The sequence below is a fragment of the Gavialis gangeticus genome, unplaced genomic scaffold (genome assembly GCF_001723915.1).
Source record: "Gavialis gangeticus isolate Ggan-Ray unplaced genomic scaffold, GavGan_comp1, whole genome shotgun sequence".
NCBI classification, from domain to species: Eukaryota; Metazoa; Chordata; order Crocodylia; family Gavialidae; genus Gavialis; species Gavialis gangeticus.
The window spans coordinates 13828546-13849350 of NW_017729011.1; the positions used below are offsets into that span (position 1 = coordinate 13828546).

The window sequence follows — 20805 nt, forward strand, 5'->3', positions numbered from 1 at the left end:
ACCCAAGATAATCAATGCCAGGCAGCGCTGGATTTACCTTAGAGGTTTAGAAACAGAAGGTTCAAAAACAGCAGGCAGCTATAAACAACTGTAAAAGAGAGCTGCAAATATGCAGTAACCTGCAACATCCTCTTTGAAATAAGTCCAGAGTGTTTCATGGTTAGAAAATAATCATCTTACCTTCTCAGTATTAGCAAAATACATTGAAACAAGAACAGAATGGCAAAAGGGAAGGGCAAGGGAGTATCCACATAACAGAGAAGAGAATTTGAGAGTTTTTTAATTCCCTCCTAATAGCTAGCCTTAAGATAGTTGATGTTGAGCTCCGAGAGAGGAAGGGGGCACAGGAGAAAGACAGAAGATGGGAAATACCACAAAGATAGTATTTGCTATAGAAACTGAAGGATCTGTTTTAATAACCGAGCACTAACTGTACAGCAGCAAAATTGATCCAACCACCTGCTCTTCGTTGTATTTCTCCAGATCAGCTGGTAGTTACCCCAACCACAAATTCTGCACAAGAGTTTGATTAGTGTTACTTAGCCAAAGTGATACCATTAAACCACAGTGGGAGATACTCCTTTGCTTTTTCCTTCCCACTAGGCATGTCAGACCAAAGGTTGTTCCCATTAATTGGCTCTGTATGGTGAATGCTGTTAGGTGCACAATGAACGCTGCTCTGTGTTTCATGCAAGGTGGCACCAGAAAAGAATCTTTAAAAGACTTTAATTTGCCTTCTTTAGGGAGACCCTGGACCACCAGGCCAGCCTGGCCCAAAGGGATCCAAAGGTGATGAGGTAGGTTTCAAAGCAGTGGTTTTATGGCATTCAGAGCTTAAAGATGATGGGAAATCAGGACTGTCATGATTTTTCCCCAAAGTCTGTGGCTTGTTCCATGGTCTGTGGCTGGAATGGCCATGGAGAACCCAGCAGGAGGGCAGCAAATATTGATTTGAGTATCCAAAACCACTAGTTTTTTGGCCTTGTGGAGCTGAAGAAGATCAAGAGAATTATAGTACCAGCAATGTTAGTGAATCCCAGACAGGCTTTTAGTTACTGACGTGGTTTGCATCTCTTTCCCACAACTCTGCGCTTCCTGCCTCTCTAGCCCACAACTGGCTTGCCTACCCCTGAGGAAATCTGAACCAGATAAGTGTCTGTCTCTTCCTTGCTAGGTTTGAACCATAACATTTAGCAGGCTTAACCCATTCCAGATCCAGAGCCCATTATCCATATGGTTCGCCATTTGTCCTGCTTCTGTGACCCATTAACTGCTCTTCTCCCTCTTCAACAAGAGAGCCCACTACACATGATTTCATCTGAACTACATATCATACTAATGTCCACTCCCACCCCATTCATCTCAAGACCTTCCCAACTCTTTAATCATTAGACTTTATTTGCTGAAATGTAAGTGCATGGCCCCAAAACTTGGGAATTCCCATTCCATTCTGGTGGATGCAGGAATCCTTAATCTGACCCCTTGGGCACAATGCCCGATCTCTAGTAAATAGTGCACTGTAATATCCAGTAAATAGTGTAAGCAAAGAGCAAGCTGGCCACAGCCTTCAAAGGAAGATTGACCCTGCTGCTCACTATAGAGCTGAAATTGCTGTCACGCCTAATGAATAACAGCAGCAACATCCCCAGCAGCTCTTGCTTTGCGCAGTTGGCCCGACTGTCTGCATATGGAGAAGCAATACACAAAAAGCATTTATGTTTTATTTTTTAAAAGTGGTAGTACATGACAGAGCTGCATAGCCTAGCAGGTCTAGTGAAGGTAATGAGGCTACTGCTAACACACCGTAGGGCTAAGTAACGGCTCCTTTTACCCCGTACTGACAAAGCAGCATTACTTATTTTTAGCCCCAAGAATCCTACCCGCCCCTCCTGAACTGCAAAGAGAGGCTTATCCAGCAGAAAAAAAGAGTAAGACCTGCTTTCTATGACTCCTGTAAAGAAGGATAGATGTTAAGCTTGCTTTCCATGATGCTGACTGATTCATGATGTCAGAGAACTGACAAAAAGGAAGGCTTTTAAGCCTTTAGTTCTAATATACACCAGAGTTGTTGAGCCCTCTCTCATGTTCATCCTTGTTTATTTGTCCTCATCTGCTCTACATTAGGAAAATGTAGGTCCTTTCCTTCTAGCTATTAATTCCTGCCCTAGATACTCTCAAGACATACTAAAGAATCCCTTGTAATAAAACCAAATGATAGTTCATCCTCTCACTGCTGTAGCAACTATATTTATACATCTCCTTTTTAAACGGTTCTCTAATGTACACACTGAAATCTGACCCCCAAATGGGACTGCACTTGAGCTGCTGTAATTTTAGAATTATTTCTTTGTGCTTTTAGGGTCAAAAAGGAAAGCAGGGGACACGGGGCTCTACTGGCAGCAGAGGCTCACCAGTGAGTGACAATTCAGTCTTTCCCTTTTTTTTGAGTCCCCAGCCTCCAAGCCCCTCACTGATACCTTTCTGTTTCCAGGGTCCTATTGGATTACCAGGTCCTAGAGGAGTGGTGGGACGGCAAGGTCAGGAGGGTGCTCCCGGAATGGATGGAGTGCCCGGGAAAGATGGCACACCAGGGCTGCTAGTAAGTGTGTAATTGTGATACCATAATCAAACACTACCCTGGAGGAAGAAGGGCAAAGGATAGTGCAGCAGAAACCGATACACCCACTGCTATAGACAGGCTTTTATATACGGGGGTGGGGGGTCATGTGCACTCTTACAGAGACTTCACATGCACAAACGCAGGCAGATGTCTCCTTGTGGCCAAGTCTGTAAACAAACCGACACTCTCAGCCAGACAAACAGGCGCTTGTATGCACAGACCCATGTGGTGTAGGAGCAAGTATGTGAGCACATGAACACAACCGTACACAAACACGCACCATCCCAGCCGCATTTGCCCACCATAGATGTGGTCACACTGCTCTTCCTGCCTTTGCAAAGGGGAAAACATGCTCAGGTGAACAGACTAACTTTCTCTTTTTTTTTCTCTCTGGGATTTCTTTTACAGGGAGAACAGGGAGATGATGGGGAAGAAGGCATAGTAGGGATGTCAGGTAGAAGAGGGAACCCTGGTGTACCTGGTCTCCCTGGAGCACAAGGACCACCAGGATTCAAGGTCAGTGTTCAGCTCGGTACATGACACTGTCACAGAAAAACCCTGTAGCCTTGGTGAAATGTCCAGGAAGAACTGTACTGCTAGAGCCGTGATCCACACAACTCTTTAAGAGCTGATGCTGCTAGAGTTTCAGTGAACAGGACAGGGCACCTCTTTTGAAAGCTCAGGAGTCCTAGCTGGGGCTGTCTTTGGAAGCCTGCACTGCTGGAAGGAAATTTGTGCTGCTCAAGTTTTCAGCAAGCACTGACATGGCTTAAACTGATGGAATTGGGCACTGCTGTGAACAAGCAGCAGAAAGAAAAGGCTTAGTTAGTGGATTCTCCACTAATTCTTGCCCTATCCTAGGTGGGTCACAGGATACAAATCAGACCCAACAACAATTCAGCCATTTGTAAAAAGGTACAGTAAGTAGAGCGAGCCCAGCTGGATTCGGAAAGGCCAGAAGAATCTGAATTAAATTGTACTCATTTAACTCATCACTGTCACTTGCTGCCCCCCAGCTGCTTTGGGGAGAATAACACACGGTCACCACAGATGACCAAACGCAAGGCAAGAGCATTAAGCATTGCTGCAGATTTTTAGGAATGTGTTTGGATGTGTCTCCTTGCTGCATAGGGCACCTGCTGTCTTATCTCAGCAGACTCGCCAGACCCAGCCATCCAAAGACTCTTTGTCCATCCACACTTGCCAGAAACACTTTCTGTCCCTGGAGCTTTGCAAGGAGAAGGGGCATACAGGGAAAGGAGCTGCAAGGCTTGTTTATGGCCTTTGATTGAGGAGGCCGGTGCCAGGGAAAACGTTAGCTTTGTAGCCTTTGGATTAAAGTCATTAAACTAAAACCTTGGAATTCCTTCAACATTTCAGATGGATTAATCATCAATCAGTAGCCTTGTCCTGGGAAGAAACCATGGGAAACTGTGGGACAGGACAAGTATTCGGGCAAGGGTATAAAGGAAGGTGGGAAATGAGTTTATCTCCTCAAATGCTACATTCCCAGTACACTCTCAAGGGCACTCTTTGTATGGCTATGCCTGTGGCTGTTCGTCTGGGTGAATAATAAATAGGGACACACTGGTGTCCATTACTGGTCTTATGCTGAACGTTCTGAAATAATCTGCACCGGCTCTGAAGGATCCATAGATGAGGCCCAGTTCCCTACCACAATGGCCATCATTTTCTGCTTCTTCATATATGCCTACGTCTGCAGTATACTTTTCTATTTGATCTGTTAATGATTTGTTTTGACCTGGGATTATTCTGTTATTTTTAGGGTGAAAGAGGATTGCCTGGGCAAACTGGTCCAATAGGGAAACGGGGAACACAAGGAGGAATGGGACTTCCAGGAAGCCCAGGAGATCCTGGACCCAAAGGACAGCCGGTTAGTGGTATAGGTGAAATGGTTGCGTATGCCGATGTGCCCTTTCTGCAGAAAGGGGAAACAAGGCCCCAGGATTGTGTAGAAGAACTGAGTCCTGGAATAGCAGAGGAAGAAGGAACTTGTAAGTGGCCTGTTCATTGACCCAGGAGTCTCTGTGTAGTTGTTTTTCCAGGACACACATTTCCTAACTTGCCAGCATTCGCCTTCACCCCACTGCACACATGCTCACTGTCTATTTGTATTTGCATTCAGTGGGATCTCCAGATGTTTTGAAATATGTAAGGCCACTGAACAGGCTGCTGCTCTAATACAACACCAAGCATCACAAACTGTGAGCCTACCACTACAGCACATGCAGCCACACTGCGCATACATATCTAGCAATGTATTACAAAAGATCAGGCTTGCTGTAGAACCATGACATTAAAATTGTAGGCCAGGCCAATATACCTGCTTTCCCCAATGACAGACCCAAGGTAGGCCTGGATGATTAGTTCTCTTCCTTTCCTCTAGATGCACTATCATGGGGAGTTCTGAGGGCCTCCCTCTCTAAATGGGTAGCCATTCTAGAGATTAAAACCCACATACATATCGTGTGTCACAAGCTTAAGGAATGCCCTAAATACACCGTCCCCTGGAATTAATAAATAGCTCCACTCTGTGACCCACACAGTGACTAGGCTGTTTAACCAGCCTAAAATTCACGTGAGATTCATAAAGCCTTGTTCCTACTCAGCTTATTGCCTTCTTGATTAAATATTTCCTTTGCTATAACAGTTGCTGTATTCCAAGTCAGCACAGGCACGAAGGCTATCTATGCAATGCAATCAGGAGGTGTGATAACAGCATGTGTTGGCATCTCTCATCTAGGTTTAAACTAGCAGGGAAGACATGGTAGTGCAAGCTCCAATAAGTACATGCCCAAAGTCTCCAGTGGGTTTCTGCAGCCAATGCTACTATTGTATTTACACCGAAGACTGGTGCCCCACATATCTAGACTAAAGCCTATTCAGGTGTGCCTACATGCATTGCAGGCATGACTCCTAATGGCAGCATAGAAATATGGCAAAATATATCAGTCAAAAAGTTACCTTAGGAAAAGCAGCTGGAGATAATAGACCCTTTTTCCTGAAAAGTTGCCCTTCAGCAGACCCTCAGTCCTGGATACTCCAGACCTACTTTTTATATATAAACTCAAATGCCAAAGCTAAAAGCAATAAAACCAGACTTTGAAGTAGTCCAACTGCAGAGTCAGTGAGAAGCTAGTACAGCATATGCCCAACCGTACATGAAGGAAGGGTCTTCATGGCCAAGTAGGTCACAGGATCCTGGCTCAGGAAGTGGAGTTAATTTATTGGTTCCACCGTGTTTTTCTCCTGTGCACATGTCTGGCAGGTTCACATGCCCAGTATTCTCTAATCAGATTGCTACAAAGATTAAGGCCTCTCAGAAAAATGTTCCAATAACTGAGTACAAATTCCCTTTTCCTCTAGAAATCTTACTTCCCATTTATTTCTGGGGCCAGCCACTCCATGAAGAGAGAGTATTTGATAGATTCTCCTACTATAGGAGAGGCCTGAGCTGTCCATTAGCTAGCAGCGGCAGTTTATTTCCTTTCCAGGATCCATAAATGGGTAGTTAAAAGTTTTTTGTATCCTTGGAAAGCTTCTTATACTCAACAGATTCCAAACAGACCTTGACTTGCCAAGCAATTTCTCACTACCATGGCAGGAAAAGCTTCCTAATAGCGAGGTCTATTGGATTCTGGAATACCCTTGTAAGAGAAGTGGTGGAAACCCCATCACTTGAGTCATTTACAGTTGGGCTGAACAAGACACTATAAAAATATCCTGTAAAGAAGAATCCATCATAAGTCACATAATACATCCCAGAGGCCAGACAGTCCTTTTCCATCTCTTAAATTACCAGGACTCTAAATGAGTCATCTCACTTATTTTTGTCCTAATCTGCTCCCAAACATCCTGAGCCACTTTGCATTTTGCTATCCAACAAGTCCCTTAATATCAAAGGGTATCCCCCTCAAAGTATGGAAATTAGGATGCGCATGTGAACTTAATTTATTTTTATTATTACTGATTATGACACTATGCACTATATGCTAATCCAAGGCTGGTATCCATCCAGAGGTGATTGTATTCCCTGAGAAGCTGAGCAAAAATGTTTGCAGGCATATTTGAAACAGGCACGAGTTTTAAATAAAAACAGCTTTTTTAAGTTCTAAGTGCTCTTTTTTTGTTTTTCCTTATACACTGGGTGCCGTCTTAAATCGTTTTCTAGAAGGTTTACAACTTTGGCTTAGTTTGTTTTAAAGAATAAAAGCAGGATTACAAGGGTGAAGAACTGTGTCCTAAGTATGTTCTAGAGGGAACTTTACAGACAGAGTATGGCACAACAGTACTCTCCGTTGTCTGTCTGTTAACCCTGGCTGAAGCTCCCAAGCCATACTCCATTACCTCCTGGCATAGCATCTCCCCACCGTGAGTTGCTGAAACCTTAATTAAACCAGAATGACTGTTATAAAGAGGGTGGTGATCAGTGGTTACCCTTGGCCACTTGGGTAAGATGAGAAGAAATCCGCTTAATTTGCAGCAACTAGATTTGGGTTAGATATTAGGAAAAACTTTAAACACTGGAACAGATATAGGGAGGTTGTGGAATCTCCTTTGGAGGCCTTTAATAATAACTTGGATAAATATCTATCAGGGATGGCGTGGCATCTTTGATCCTACATCACCACAGCAAGTTTGACAAGACAATCTCTTGAAGTCCCTTCCAGTCCTACAATCCCATGATCCTATGACTGACATCTCAATTTCTATTCAAACTCTTCATTAATAATTCCAGTTTGGTTTGGAAAAATTATTGTGGATGTGTCTATTTCTCTCTCCCTCTCTTTGTTATGTTGTCTTATGATCAACCATTTGCTGTTAAAGTTTTGCTCTTACATTTGTCCTGGCTCTTACTTCCAGGGGGACTTTGGTGAATCAGGCTTTCCAGGAATCGCAGGCATGTTTGGGCCAAAGGTAAGACATGTTCTGCATCTCATTGGCTTTCTGTCTGTATAATGCAGATGTTCTCTTCCTTACTTAATTAGGAACAGCCAGCTGCTTCCCGCAGTTCCAAGTACTGGGAATATTAGTTAGGAGCTGGCAGCAAGTTCTTTACTGGTACCTCTGAAGAAACGATTGAACCCATATGATGATTCCTAATTCCCTTAGTGCATGCTGCTTTTGCCTCCTAACAAACTACTTCCCATGTCTGAAATCATCCTTAAAAGACTGATATTCAGTTACCGCTATTGAGTTCATGCCAACTGGGAAAGATGGTAGGATGGGCTGCAGATTCTCTCTAGACCTCTAATCTAGGCTGTCCTGTGTACACTGCTGTTGGAAGGCTTGACTTTGTTTTAAACTCAGTTTTTCTTCATGTGAGCTTGGATTTAAGTTTCCAGACAAAAACATTGCAACTAAGCACTGCTTTCAGAGTGGAGGCCCAGTCAAAGAGCCATCCTGTTTCCTAAGGAATGGGGAGATTTTTAGGAGATAAGAAAAAAAAATTAAATATCAGGACTCCCCATTTCCATAAATGACAGGTGGTGTCTCTGAGACAATGAGGGAGACAACCTTGCATGCATCAGTTCTGGATTTCTCGCTCATTTTTATCAACAGGGACCTCCAGGAGACCTTGGGTTCAAAGGAATTCAGGGCCCACGGGGACCCCCTGGTCTTATGGTGAGTTCTTCTGAATTTTGTGCTAATCTGAGAATTTTCTATCCCTTCCCCAATCTGCTGGCTTTGGTCAAGACTGGCTAAGTCCTGTGCAGCACAAAAAAGGGGACTACACTTACTGACGCACCATGCTTGATGCACAGGCTAAGTAGAAGCTTCAGTTCAGCAGCCGTACAGTATCATACATACAAGGCTCCCTACTTTTTTTAACCCATCTTTGGTCTCAGCACCACAGCTCTGGTCTACCCAAATATACTATGAACTGCTCTGCTCTCGCTTCATGAGAAAACTGCCTTCTTGAACAACTGACTTTGTGTTGAGCACTCAAGTGGTCACTAAAGAAAGTTTACTATAGATTGAGGCTTTAAATTACTTGGGGTCACCATACTGGCTTACCTGAAAGATAATACTTTATTTTTACTATGCTGCACGCTATCTTCCTCTAAAAATGTTCATTATGAGAACTCTGCTGTGCAATAAGACACACTGCCAAAAGGTATGGTCTTTTTATGTACTCAGACAGTCTTAGCTTACTATAAAACCTACCTGTAGTAGCCCCATAACATGACTCCAGTGAAGAAATGAAGGAAACACTTTCCAGTTCAGGAGCTCTGTGGTGAAGGGAGGACAGGAGTCCCAAGCGGTGAATGGAAGGACCCCTATGGGACACCATAACCAAATTCCCAAAGATGGACAGTCCCTAATGCTGCAGCTGAGTTTTGAGGCAAGTGAAACAAGGAACTTGAGAGAGACCTGCTGAAAGACCTGCCTGTTCACCACAGCGCCCCAAGGGATGACAAGGTCCAACAGTCACAAACTCCTCCAAGACCATTTCAGGCTGGACATAAGGAAAAACTTCTTTACTGTCCAAGCCCCCAAGGTCTGGAACAGACTCCCCCCAGAGGTGGTGCAAGCACCTACTCTGGACTCTTTTAAGAAACGTTTGGACACTTATCTTGCTGGGATCTTTTGACCCCAGCTGACTTCCTGCCCCTGGGGCAGGGGGCTGGACTCGATGATCTTCTGCAGCCCCTTCCAGCCCTAATGCCTATGAAATCTATGAAACTTCACAAGGCTCCAAGGATGCTTCTTAAAGCTTCAGATTATGAACACACGAGTGTTACCTTAACAAATTGACCTTTAAAATGTTTTGCATTCAGCTGTAAAGAATGGAAAAGTGTGTAAACTTCAATAAGCCCTGAGCTGCTTAATGGCCATATGGTATAGCATTTGGTTGATCAACGTTTGGGTAAGAAAAGAGGCAGCAAAGGAAATGATCAGTCCACAGGATGTCACAAATTTGAGAATGATGGTGTGGGGGGAAAAAAACTAGGTTAGAGGCTTCCCTAAAGTTCCCTTAAAGTACATTTCAGTGATAGGACAAGGCTAATTCTAGACAAAATATAGTGTATATAGGGGATAAGAACTACAGTTCTCGCTGGATAGCCCATCTGCATATGAACTATAAAAAGTCCTTTTCTCCAACAGGCAGGCAGGCCACCAGTTAGAGCCTTTTTAAGACTTTAGAGAAATGAATTTTAAACTCTCTCAAATGTGAACAAGATTGTTATTTCTTTAGATCAATGTACACTTTATGCATGTTTAATTAGTTGCTTGATATGCCTTATCTGTACTGTTCAGTCGTTTATAATATATTCATTATTAGATATGCTATTAAAATGAATCTACCTTTATGTTTATGAGTATTTAATATTGATGGGACTGGCTCTTTGAATTTTTCTTGGTTCTCAGAATATATCTGGGGGTCAGCAGTGATACTATCAAAAGGAAAAAGGGAAATTGCTCTCTTTTATGGATTATTGGGCTTCATGCTGCTCTGCAGGACTAAGTCAGGAAAAAGTTACCTTGGCACTTAAAAGAACCTGCTTCATAAATGCTGTCTCGCTTTCTTTTCAGGGAAAGGAGGGTATCATTGGTCCCCTAGGAATGCTGGGTCCCACAGGAATCCCGGTAAGTGCATTTCTTCTGCCTTTACTTTTGAAAGACCAGAGGTTTTGGCGTTGTTTAAGTCCATACTTGTTGCTTCCTCAGAGAAGCCCCCAGATTTCACTTGCCAGCTATATAAACCCAAGCCTTTTCTGAATGGACAGAGCAAAATATTATCACCGTCACAGAATGAATAACTTGAGAAGTGAAGCTTCAGCCACTGGGTTATGTTTGGCGGGGAGGCGGTTGGCAAGGAAGTCCTTAAATTATAAATTAGCCACAACTCTATGCAAGTAGAAGTTTGGAAGTGGGAAGGCTCAGACCGAGTGATGGTTTTATTTTTAAAGCTCTGGTCCACATTGTCAAAAGAAGTCTCCACCAATTGCTAAATCTTTTGAATCACCCAGTATTGAGTACTGAGCTCTTACAAAAAATCCCAAGAACTAGTATTGCAACGGAGCTGCTGGTTCCTGAGTGTTTTAAATAATCTGGTCTGGCACTCCACCCCGCCGTCCTGTCTCCCAAAACGCCCAGGGCACTGAACAGAGTTTAAAATCCATCTCACTACTTCCTAAAAACACAAGCTTTCCAAGGTAATTCAAGTGGTGTCTCATAGTGCAGGAGGGAAAGCAGAGACAACCCACACAGGAATTAACAGTGATAACAATGAAAAACAGCTGCAGGGAGAAACAGATTAATCTGCTGGACGTAGGCAGGGGTGGGCTGAATTCACGTCTCAGGAAAGATAGCATGTAAATTCCTGCTTGGCCCATGGGGTCAGAGCAGGTAGGTGCCTTGCTACCCGGGGAGCACGAGCAGAGTGTATCCCTGTGGTATAACTTACCTGGAGGCTATTCCCTTGCCATGCATATAGTAAGCTGTACTTCATCGTGGAAGATTTAAACAATTCTTCTTCCTCTTCCTATTTGTAACTGGTGAAATCTTCCACGATACCTATATTCTCCCCCAAAGAAAGAAGTGACAAAATAAGAAAAGCTGATTTTGTTTAAAGGTACAAATTAGGCTACTTGCAGAGATCTTCCTGGTTTTTACTAGGAGCTTGCCTGATAATCACGCTCTGTGGTTCTTTAAATAGGGTCCGAAAGGGGACAAAGGCAGTCGTGGTGAAATGGTAAGTGCCGTTCCAGAATCCTTCAGACACCTCAGCTGTGCATGTGGCTGGTTTCATTACTGGGGAGACAGAAAACCTGACAGAGAGGGAACGAGCTAGGATGGGGTTCAGTATTCAGATCCTGCCGGAGCTGATTTAGTTAATCTGCCTGGGAAGGATGAAGGGCCAAGTCTCATGCAGTTCCAGTGGGGGAGGGTGCATCTTTCAAAAGCAATTTCTTATAAGCAGCTACCCCTTCTGCTCTGATAGCAAAGATCCCTAAATGCTTTTCAAATAACCATGGACTCTGCTACAGCAGCCTTGAGCATGAATTCTGTTGCCCTGAATTCTGCTTTCCACTTATTTTTTGCTAACATCCATAATGGTTTCACTTCAGACCCTTGAGTTGAAAGGTGTTTTACATATTAATATTCTTTCCAATTTTCTTTTGCAGGGATTACAAGGTCCTAGGGTGAGTATTTAAGGCTACCATTTTCTTACCAATATCGGAGCTTGAGGAAAACGAAGCACAGCAAGATCAGGGACTGAGAAAGTACCTGGCATATAAAGGATGGGAAGAGAACAGGCAGCTGTTAGGTGACAGACTGGAAAGTGCAGGAACCACACACAGCATTTGTAACAGACATGAGCATAACTGGGGAATTAGAGGAATGGATGAAGAACTAAAATAAAATATTTAAAGAGATGGGACTGAACTAGAGATGAAGCCACGTGCATAAAGAGTAATGGTGAAAAAGCACGACAGCAAGATCAAGACAATATAAGCTAATAAAAAGCCAGAGAGTAAGAATACATGGCCACTTCTCTTGCCCCAAAGAAGTGAGGAAGGGGACCAATAAAATACTGAAGGGTTCACAGACTTGAAGAAAACAGAGTTGAGGAAAGGCTTCAGTCACAGAGGTGATTAATTTCATTGCAAACTGAGGATGTTTTACTCACTGATATCTCTTTCCTTAGGGTCCCCCAGGTCCTCGAGGACACCCTGGACCTCCAGTAAGTACATGTGAAAGGAGCAGAGAGGGTGATAAGACCCTATCACCAAAACTAGCTAGGTCCCTGCCCACTCATTGGGAAATCACGCTAACTCCACTCCCCCTCCGTAAAATAAGTTCTCGCAGATGTATTGCAAGTCTGAATGAGCCAGTTTCTGTAAAGTGTTTGGCACTCCTTGGACACAGTATCATACAAAAAAATATTGCTACTCTTACTGATCTGCAATGTGGAATCCTTCTCTTTTAGAGAAGAGACAGGGTCTCAAAAGCTAAACAGAAATCCTTAAGCAATATTAATTATCCATCATAAAATTCAGTCCTGCTTGACACATTTTCTTCTTTTGGTTTCTAGGGCCCACCGGGAATCCCAGCTTCATTTGTAAGTAGTTTCATCTTATTGTTAATATTGATAAAAAGAAATAGGCAGCCAGGTGTGAATATATGAAAATCTGGGAAACGCTTTTCAACAGGGAGCTTCCCAAAACACCCTCTAGCATCTTCCCCCTGTGTGGGCTGAGAAGACACTGTCCCAGGCAGGGCAGTGCTTGTATCTGGCATCTAGGTAGAGGGAAGTATTTGCTTGTCAGGAGCATTCAGCTTCTTTAAAAACAGGCCTAATGATCTAAATCTCAATTATGTTATTTTCCTCTACCCACCAGCAACAAGATGACTTTGGTGCAGCCTTCCAGACACTGATAGACTCAAATACTGCGCTCAAAACAGAGGTACCTAAAGTGCTTTTCAACCTACCAACCTTTGATCCATATGCACGTCCTCTCTTAAGGATTAGAAAACAGCCCCTCTTTGTGCCACCTTATTTGTTCTTTCCCTCCTCTCTTAATGAAACATTTTCTCCCCGTTTGGAATTGCCTTACATCCTGATTCTAGCCCCCTATGATCTTATCCCTCTAGCTGCATAATATACAGGGCTGGAATGGTTGGTTCTTGTGCAAGTACAATTCCTATCCAAGTCAGCTGAATAAAGGACTGAAAAAATTGTGCGCACCCTCCCGACTGTCTCCTTTTCAGGGAAGATTCCCATTCTTCTTAATTATGCCCATAAAAACATCCAAGTAGCTCAGGCCCCCAAATTAACCTGCATTCAAAACATTTACCATATTTTCACACATATAGCCCACACACTGATATAACCTGCACCCATGTATAACCCGCAGAAAATTGTATTTTTGTAAAATTGTCCGTGTATTGCCCGCACCCCGAGACATGGCCACAAGCGCGGGCTCTGCTGGGTTTGTGGGCTCTGCAGGGGAGGGGAGGGATGAGGAGCTGCGAGCCCCGCTCCCTGCACTCTCACCGCCTGCCTGCAGCTTCCCCACCCCGAGACACGGCCGCAAGCGCGGGCTCTGCTGGGCACGGCCACTGGAGCCAGAGCTGGAGCCTACAGCCGGGGACGGGCGGGGATGGGCTATGCTGTTCTAAAGACTCTGCATAGCCTACATCCTTGTATAGCCCGCACCCATCCATCAAGTCTGTAAAAACGTGTATAGCCCATGGACTATATGCGCGAAAATATGGTACATAGTTTGGAAACATATGCTTAACACTGCAAATGCACGAATGGTATTCTTAAAGAATCCTCCTACTGATGCTAAGAAAAGATCGGTTCCTGTTTACGTGAAACTTAGCACCTAGAAGGCTTATGCTCTTCTTCTGAAGAAAGATGTGGAGGCACCATCCCCTACTGGAAAGAACTGCACGACAGTGCTAGAGCCTAGTCAGTGTACCATATTCCCAGGGAAGGGGCAAGGGGTTGGGCTGATTTCTGTGAATGTTTGAATGCTCTTAATGGAATCCTGTAAGATTTTTTTTTTCTACTTTTATGTTTTGCTTCTCTCTTTGATGACTAGCTGGGTTCATTTAGTATCAGTCAAGCTTCCTTTATTTAAGGCGGACAGTTGGGAACGCCCCCAATTCAAAGCAGTGCCAAGCAGCGTTAGCTAACTGAGCATCATGGAGAGCATGACATGTCTTCTGCACATGGCATCTTCCCACTGCTCCAATGGGAATGGTTCTGTTTCCTGTAGGATCTAATGCTTTAGTAACGCTGTTCATTGGGAAATCCCATCATAATGCAGCAGTGTTGTCAAGAGCTGACTTCATTTTTTCCCTTCGTTGCAGGGCTATCAACATTCAGACTTTCTGATGTTGGACCAGGAAGGGGAGATCTTTAAGACTCTACACTACCTCAGCAACCTCATCCAGAGCATCAAAAGACCCCTGGGAACCAAGGAAAACCCTGCACGCATCTGTCGAGACCTCATGAACTGTGAACAGCAGATGGGTGATGGTAAGAAAGCACAGCCAGAAACCCGAGATGGCTCCCAGCAAATGTGAATAGAGCCAGCTGGAGAAGTTCAGAGGCCCTTTTTCATGGGACCAGCACTGTCACATGAATGTTATGCAAAAAAGCTAGTCACTTAGGGTAGACTCTGGACTCTTGTTCGGGCTGTGAGTGGCTCAGAGCGGAAAAGTTAAGGGACAGTCTGGGAAGGGCCGAGTTCTGTAGCCCAGCGTGGGGGGTAATCCCCTGGGTTGTAGTCCCTACTACCTACACTCATAGCCTTTCCATGCCTCTGGAGGGCATGCTAGATTAGGCATTATCCAGTCCCTCCCCAGTGCCCCCCTTTAAAGCTGAACAACTGCCCCTTGTGTTTAAAAGCGACTAAATAAAATGGAAGGTAATCCCTGCGCTGGAAGCAAGCCCCAGGTTAGAACCCAAGACCTATTCCCTTCAAAGCCAGCATCCCTCTTACTGAGCCACACACCACTTGGCTCAGTCTCTTCCCCTGTCCACACGTATCTCCTCCTCTTGGCTGTCCAGGAGGCCAGCTTCAAAAGAAGCACTGAAAAGTGGATTAGATAATGCTTAACCAAAGGTATGGGAGTTAGAGCACTGTGCTGGGAAGTAGGAGATGCAGGGTCAATCCCCTTCTGGGAGAAGGAGGCCTAGAAACAAAGTCTCTTGTTTTCTGCTCAACTGCCCTAACTACTCAGCTTTTGGGGCTAAGATATGGCATAGCTCCTCCTCCATCTAATGCCCCACTAATTGTAGGCTTCTAGCTAGCTACAGTTTTGGGACTTAGACCCAGGTATGCATCCATAAATGGGTGTGTGTATGTAGCCACATACCTGTCTGGCCGGAGCATAGCGTCCTGTACGTGCTTCAGATACACAAAGGGAAGTAGCATCCTGTCCTTACTCTGCAGAAACTTTCCTTGTCCCCACACATGGGAAATACTCAGACTTCTCCACTCACTGATTCTTGCTCTTCCATTTGTTCAGGTACTTACTGGATTGACCCAAATCTTGGCTGTTCTTCGGACACCATTCAGGTCATCTGTAACTTTACCAAAGGTGGACAGACGTGTCTCAAGCCTATCACTGCCTCAAAGGTATACACACCTAGGGCTGTCCCAAAGTAGGCTTCCTTTCACTGCAGCAGACTATTCACCTAATGGCATGTGGCACGATATTGGTGACCAGTGTAGAACAATGCCCTTTGAATTAATATGTAAGGAGGTAAAACTACTACTGTTTTACCCCTGTAATTGGGTTGGTACTAGTTTCTTCACTGCAACAGGTATTACACTGGTCAGGAATGGCGCACTAGGTTCTAGTAGGACACATTTAACTTATCCGTATTTTTAGTAGAGAGGGACTGAGCATTGCAAATATGCTTCCCACATACATTTAGTTGAATATTCAAGTCATTCATTCATGCTCATGTTTACTGCATTCACCTCCTGTAAGTGCTTATAGAAAGCATTGCACAGGCACTCAGCAAACCAACTCAAATGTACAGGGACTCAGCAAACTGATGTTAGCGAAGTCAGGATTTCATTTTAAATGGATTTCACTAGGATTTCACCTATTCAGGTATCTACAACAAAAGTGCTGGTATGTTGATTCAGTTTGGTGACCAGAAATGACAGTCTGCATCTTGTCTGAGTTCTGTGCACAAAAAAACTAAAGGGGAGAAATTTGCCTCCCAGAACCAATAAATAGATTTCTAAGCCAGGTAAATGGGAAGAACTGGTAGTCTACTTCCATAGATGGGGGAGGCCTCTAATCAGTGCTAATGAGTATAAGTAACACATCAAAGAGGAATGGAAGGAAGATGGGGAGAAGAGAACTAGATAAAACCCAACACAGGTAAGATGGGAAAGCCTAAAACTGTCTGAACCTATGGTGAAGACCCTCTTCCTGCATCATATTGTACTTTCCCTACAGATGACTTAATAGCTGTAACCTTGTCATTTCTGCTTTGGAACACAGGTTCAGGGGGATGGACAGACTGTCTAATTCCAGTATTGCCCATTCACCATTCACAAGTCAGCCAGCATTACCCATGCTGCAATGGCAGCAAAAATCCTCTCTCAGGGGAGTGGTTCCTAGCTGGAGGAGAAGAAATAACTACAGACCTCTCTGGAGACTAAAGTGCAATTAAGCATCCATGCACTTTTTCTAGATAAACAAATGAGTGTGTAATTCTCTCACTGCCCAGTAGGTCTACCCCCACAAACAGAGGCAGTGTAGAAGCTGAAGGAAACCTGTGTGGCCTGGAAGGGATTTTAGAAACACTCAGCTTTCACCCAAATCTGCCCACTAAAGCCAGTGCCAGCTTTCTTTTAAAACCATACCCTTTTCCTTTCTTTACTAAGAAGAATGATGTGCCTTTTATTCATTCAACTATAACTAGGGACCTACCAAAATTGCAATTTCCCAGATTTTGTGGAAAACACAAAAAACAGCATTGCCTGCAAAAGTGAGTAATGCCCGCAAAATCTGTGGGAAAAATATTTCTATGTCCCTACCACCTACCTAACTTGTAGCATTTCAGTCTCCTGGCTTGCACATTTTTAAGCTCTGAACTCAGTGTTACAACAAAAGATGATGACTTACATATCTTCCTGACCCATTAAAAAAACAACAAGAAAACACATCTGCTTCTTGCCTTGTGGACTTCCTCAAGGAGGGAACAGACCAGTTTGAAGATGCCTGTGCCATACTGCAGTTTTTCTCCAGTTAAAAACCACTTTTTAAAACCCTGATTTAAACGCAGTTTCTATAAAACCAGTGATGCTAGATAACAGCCATTGTTATACAGTGGTTAATATCCCGTCCCATCATTTTGCCCCGTTTCATACTGCCAGTCCAGAGGGAGGTGTAAGTTAATATCTGTGTTATCTTAACAGCTGGATTTCAACATTGGTAGAGTTCAGATGAACTTCCTTCACCTTCTGAGCTCGGAGGTGGTTCAGCAAATCACCATCCACTGCCTGAACACACCAGTGTGGAGGGAAGGTTCATCTGAGAAGCCTTCAGAAAAAGCTCTGCGTTTTAAGGCTTGGAACGGACAGATATTTGAAGCAGGGGGGCAGCTGCAACCGGAAGTGGCAGCTGATGATTGCAAGGTATGAAGCCTTTGGAGTATGGCCAACAAAACCATAATGCCTGGGAGGAAAAGTGGGAGCAGTGGGGATAGAGTGGTGTTTCCAGTCAGAACACAGGGCCATAAGTGACACAAAGTCAAAACCAAGGTCCAAATGCCAAAACCTCATCATGGTGCCAAAACCATTTTTATTGTTGTTTCCTCGGCATTAGTAAAAATAAGAATCCTGGGGAAGCATCTTAGTTCTAGGGAGGATGGAAAGCAAAGATCACCACGAACTCCAGCTTGCATTTGGATAGTCTAAATGTCTAAAGCTGGGTGTCCAAAAATAGAGTCAACCCTAATCCATGTGCCACATTTTCAAAAGCAGCCTCTAACTTTTCCATGCTTCACTCTCTGATTTTATCTACCATTTTAAACTGGGGATAAACTAACTTACGTCAGTAGCAAGTGCTTTTCAGCCACCTATCTTTCTGGAAATCATTCTTCTCCACAGGGATCTAGTCACCCAGCTAACTGACCTTTTCCATTTTCTGTCCCCCTCTGATCAGCTCCAGGATGGTCACTGGCATCGGACTCTCTTTCTGTTTCGGACCCAGAACCCTAACCAGCTGCCCATTGTCAACATTTATAACCTTCCACCATCCGAGCCAGGGAAACAGTATCACCTCGAGGTTGGACCCGTCTGCTTTCTTTGAACAGTGACTTCTCCAGCGCTCCAAGGTTCTGACCCCTTTTTCGGTCTAAGTCTTAAGCAGGGTCTCCCACCCCTCTTCACCGTAGATAGCTAGGCCTTGTTCTTTTCGGTTAACTGTTGCTCTAGCCATAGAGCCCATAAAGTCCTAAAGAACCCTCGGTCTATTGAACTCAGCAGCTTCTCCAGCACGTTCTCGAAAGAAGAACAAGCGACAAAAAAGTGGGGGATGTTGGCATCAGACAAGACATGAACAGTAAAGGGGAATCAGGAACTCAAATGCCAGAGGTTGTAAGCAATTCCACCCACAAAGCTTTTTCCACGACCAAAGAAAGGTTGAGAGACCCTGAGAAGAAGTTTGCAATGCATATTTTTGTCCTACCTGGTTCCTGAGTTACCAAATGTTTTTCCATGAAAACCCAGCGCTTCCCATTCAGAGCCTGTCATCTTCTCGACAGCTGCGCGCTGAATCAGAAATCAAATGAGGCTCTCGTAGGTGGAGTTGCAAGTTGAAGCTGGCTGCTCTGTGTACAGGAAGCATTTTGATGTGCAATATTAGAACAAAAATTATATATATATAAATATTATATATTATTTAAGCAAAAAAAAAATTAGTATGTTCCTCCTTCCGTGGGTGAGTCTAATAAATGTCCCTTCTCACATGTGGTGCGGTGAGGGAGAGTCCCAAAACTGACCAGGGAAAATGGAAGGAGGAGGAGAGAAAGTGATTGGTGCTAAGATAGAGAGAGAGGATGGGCCCGTTTGATGCGTTTCTACCTCTCACTGTGAAATCTCTGGTGCTCTTAAAAAGATAATGTGTTATTTTATATATGACTAAACTATTTAAGGTTCTGAAGGTGCTACAATGTCTTGCCACAGACCCAAAAACCACCAGATGGGGACTGCTCTCTAAAATGAGAGGGGGGGAATTGTGATCTTCAGCTAAATCAGAAAAAAAAAAAAACTGTTAAGTGTAAGTGCATTTAACTATGTTAAGGGATTTTTTTAAATGGCTTTTAAAGTGAATTGAAATGGGAGTCAATAAATGCACAATGCAAAATGTTCTAAAATAAATGTACTTAAGGGATTTTTTTTAAAAGCAAATGGTGGGTTTTTAATGGCATTTCACTGCTTTGCTTTATTTTTTGGGTACAACTCACCCACAGAAGCTATAAGAATTACGTCATAGGGGAGCCTTGAAGAGAGCTAGTTTGGGTTGTTACATAAATAGTTTTGCTGTATTTCTGTGTTGACCGCGTGTATAGTGTCCTTGCCAGCTCTTTTGCATTCAGTCATTCCCTGCTATGGGATCCAACAGCTGATGTCTTATTTAAGGAAAAAAGCAAAACAAAAAAAACCCCCCCAAAACCCCAAAACACAACAAAACAAAAAACCCCACACACGCTACGGTCCTTTGTCAGGACCTGTCTGTCAAGACTGAAATCATGGTACCTTGTTGCTTCAGAACCCAACCAGGCTTGGAGGAGTTTTGTTTTGTTAAATTGTGTAGAAATCTAGTCTCTATGTGTAAATTTGGAATTTAAAAAGGAGAAACAGAGGATAATTATGGTAATAATCTTTTTATTCTATATAAGGAGTAATATTAATGTAATCGGAGCTGTACTGTATTGGAAATGCTTCAGTGCCTGTTTTGGAGTTTTCTTGCCTTGTACGGACTATGGAATTTTTGGAGGAAAAAAAAATATATGTGAGTCTCTCTTTTTACTACTGTCTTCAGTTTGATTTTCAATCAAAGCTAAAAATTAACACAATATTTTCCAAATACCTCACCCCTGGCCATCCTCTCCAGTTCTGGTGCTTCCCCTCAAAATACCTCACGCTGCCAGCCCGGGGCTCAGTCAGTAAATGCCTCCCACCCCAAATCATCCTCCAAATGCTAAGTGCCTTTGTGTTAAAGTTACCATAATCTCATCTCTCGCTTGCTTCTCTTCCTCTGTACACACTCCCCACTCCGTCCCACTCCCCCTCTCATCCTCTTGTCAATGGTTTTGTACCTTTCATGAGGTTGGCATTCCTACTTGTGCTCATTAAACTTCCTTTTTTTTTTTTTTTTTTGGACTTTAAATAAATAATTAAAACTGAGGCAATGAAATGGGATTTTCATGGTTTTTTGCTTCTGAGAAAAAATTCAGATGGGCAACAGGAGCAGAAATATACTCGGGTTCAAAGACGCAACACAGATTCTCACCCCTCCTTGATCCTGCAATCAGCATCTGCATGGAGATGCACAGACTGCAGCGAGGCTCCTTATGGGTGCAAGAGTTAAGTCCTCCTTATTACAAGACCAGACCCATGTCTGTTAGCAAGGAACAGATTGACCCTAAAAATCCTCCCCGTGAAAGA

The 20805-nt window shown here is 43.7% G+C and overlaps 1 protein-coding gene across 1 annotated transcript in view; it reads left to right on the top strand.

Annotated features, from left to right (window-relative positions):
• Window positions 1-20544, top strand: part of COL27A1 (collagen type XXVII alpha 1 chain) — a 293868-nt gene extending 273324 nt beyond the window's left edge. The window contains exons 45-61 of the mRNA XM_019510527.1: window positions 744-797; window positions 2360-2413; window positions 2492-2599; window positions 3029-3136; window positions 4407-4514; window positions 7505-7558; window positions 8204-8266; window positions 10181-10234; window positions 11307-11342; window positions 11776-11793; window positions 12300-12335; window positions 12687-12713; window positions 12994-13059; window positions 14474-14642; window positions 15638-15747; window positions 17551-17769; window positions 18299-20544. Coding sequence (XP_019366072.1) covers window positions 744-797; window positions 2360-2413; window positions 2492-2599; window positions 3029-3136; window positions 4407-4514; window positions 7505-7558; window positions 8204-8266; window positions 10181-10234; window positions 11307-11342; window positions 11776-11793; window positions 12300-12335; window positions 12687-12713; window positions 12994-13059; window positions 14474-14642; window positions 15638-15747; window positions 17551-17769; window positions 18299-18445 — 1431 coding nt within the window. The 3' untranslated portion in view covers window positions 18446-20544. The remainder of the gene's footprint in view (window positions 1-743; window positions 798-2359; window positions 2414-2491; window positions 2600-3028; window positions 3137-4406; window positions 4515-7504; window positions 7559-8203; window positions 8267-10180; window positions 10235-11306; window positions 11343-11775; window positions 11794-12299; window positions 12336-12686; window positions 12714-12993; window positions 13060-14473; window positions 14643-15637; window positions 15748-17550; window positions 17770-18298) is intronic.
• The last annotated feature ends 261 nt before the right edge of the window (window positions 20545-20805 follow it).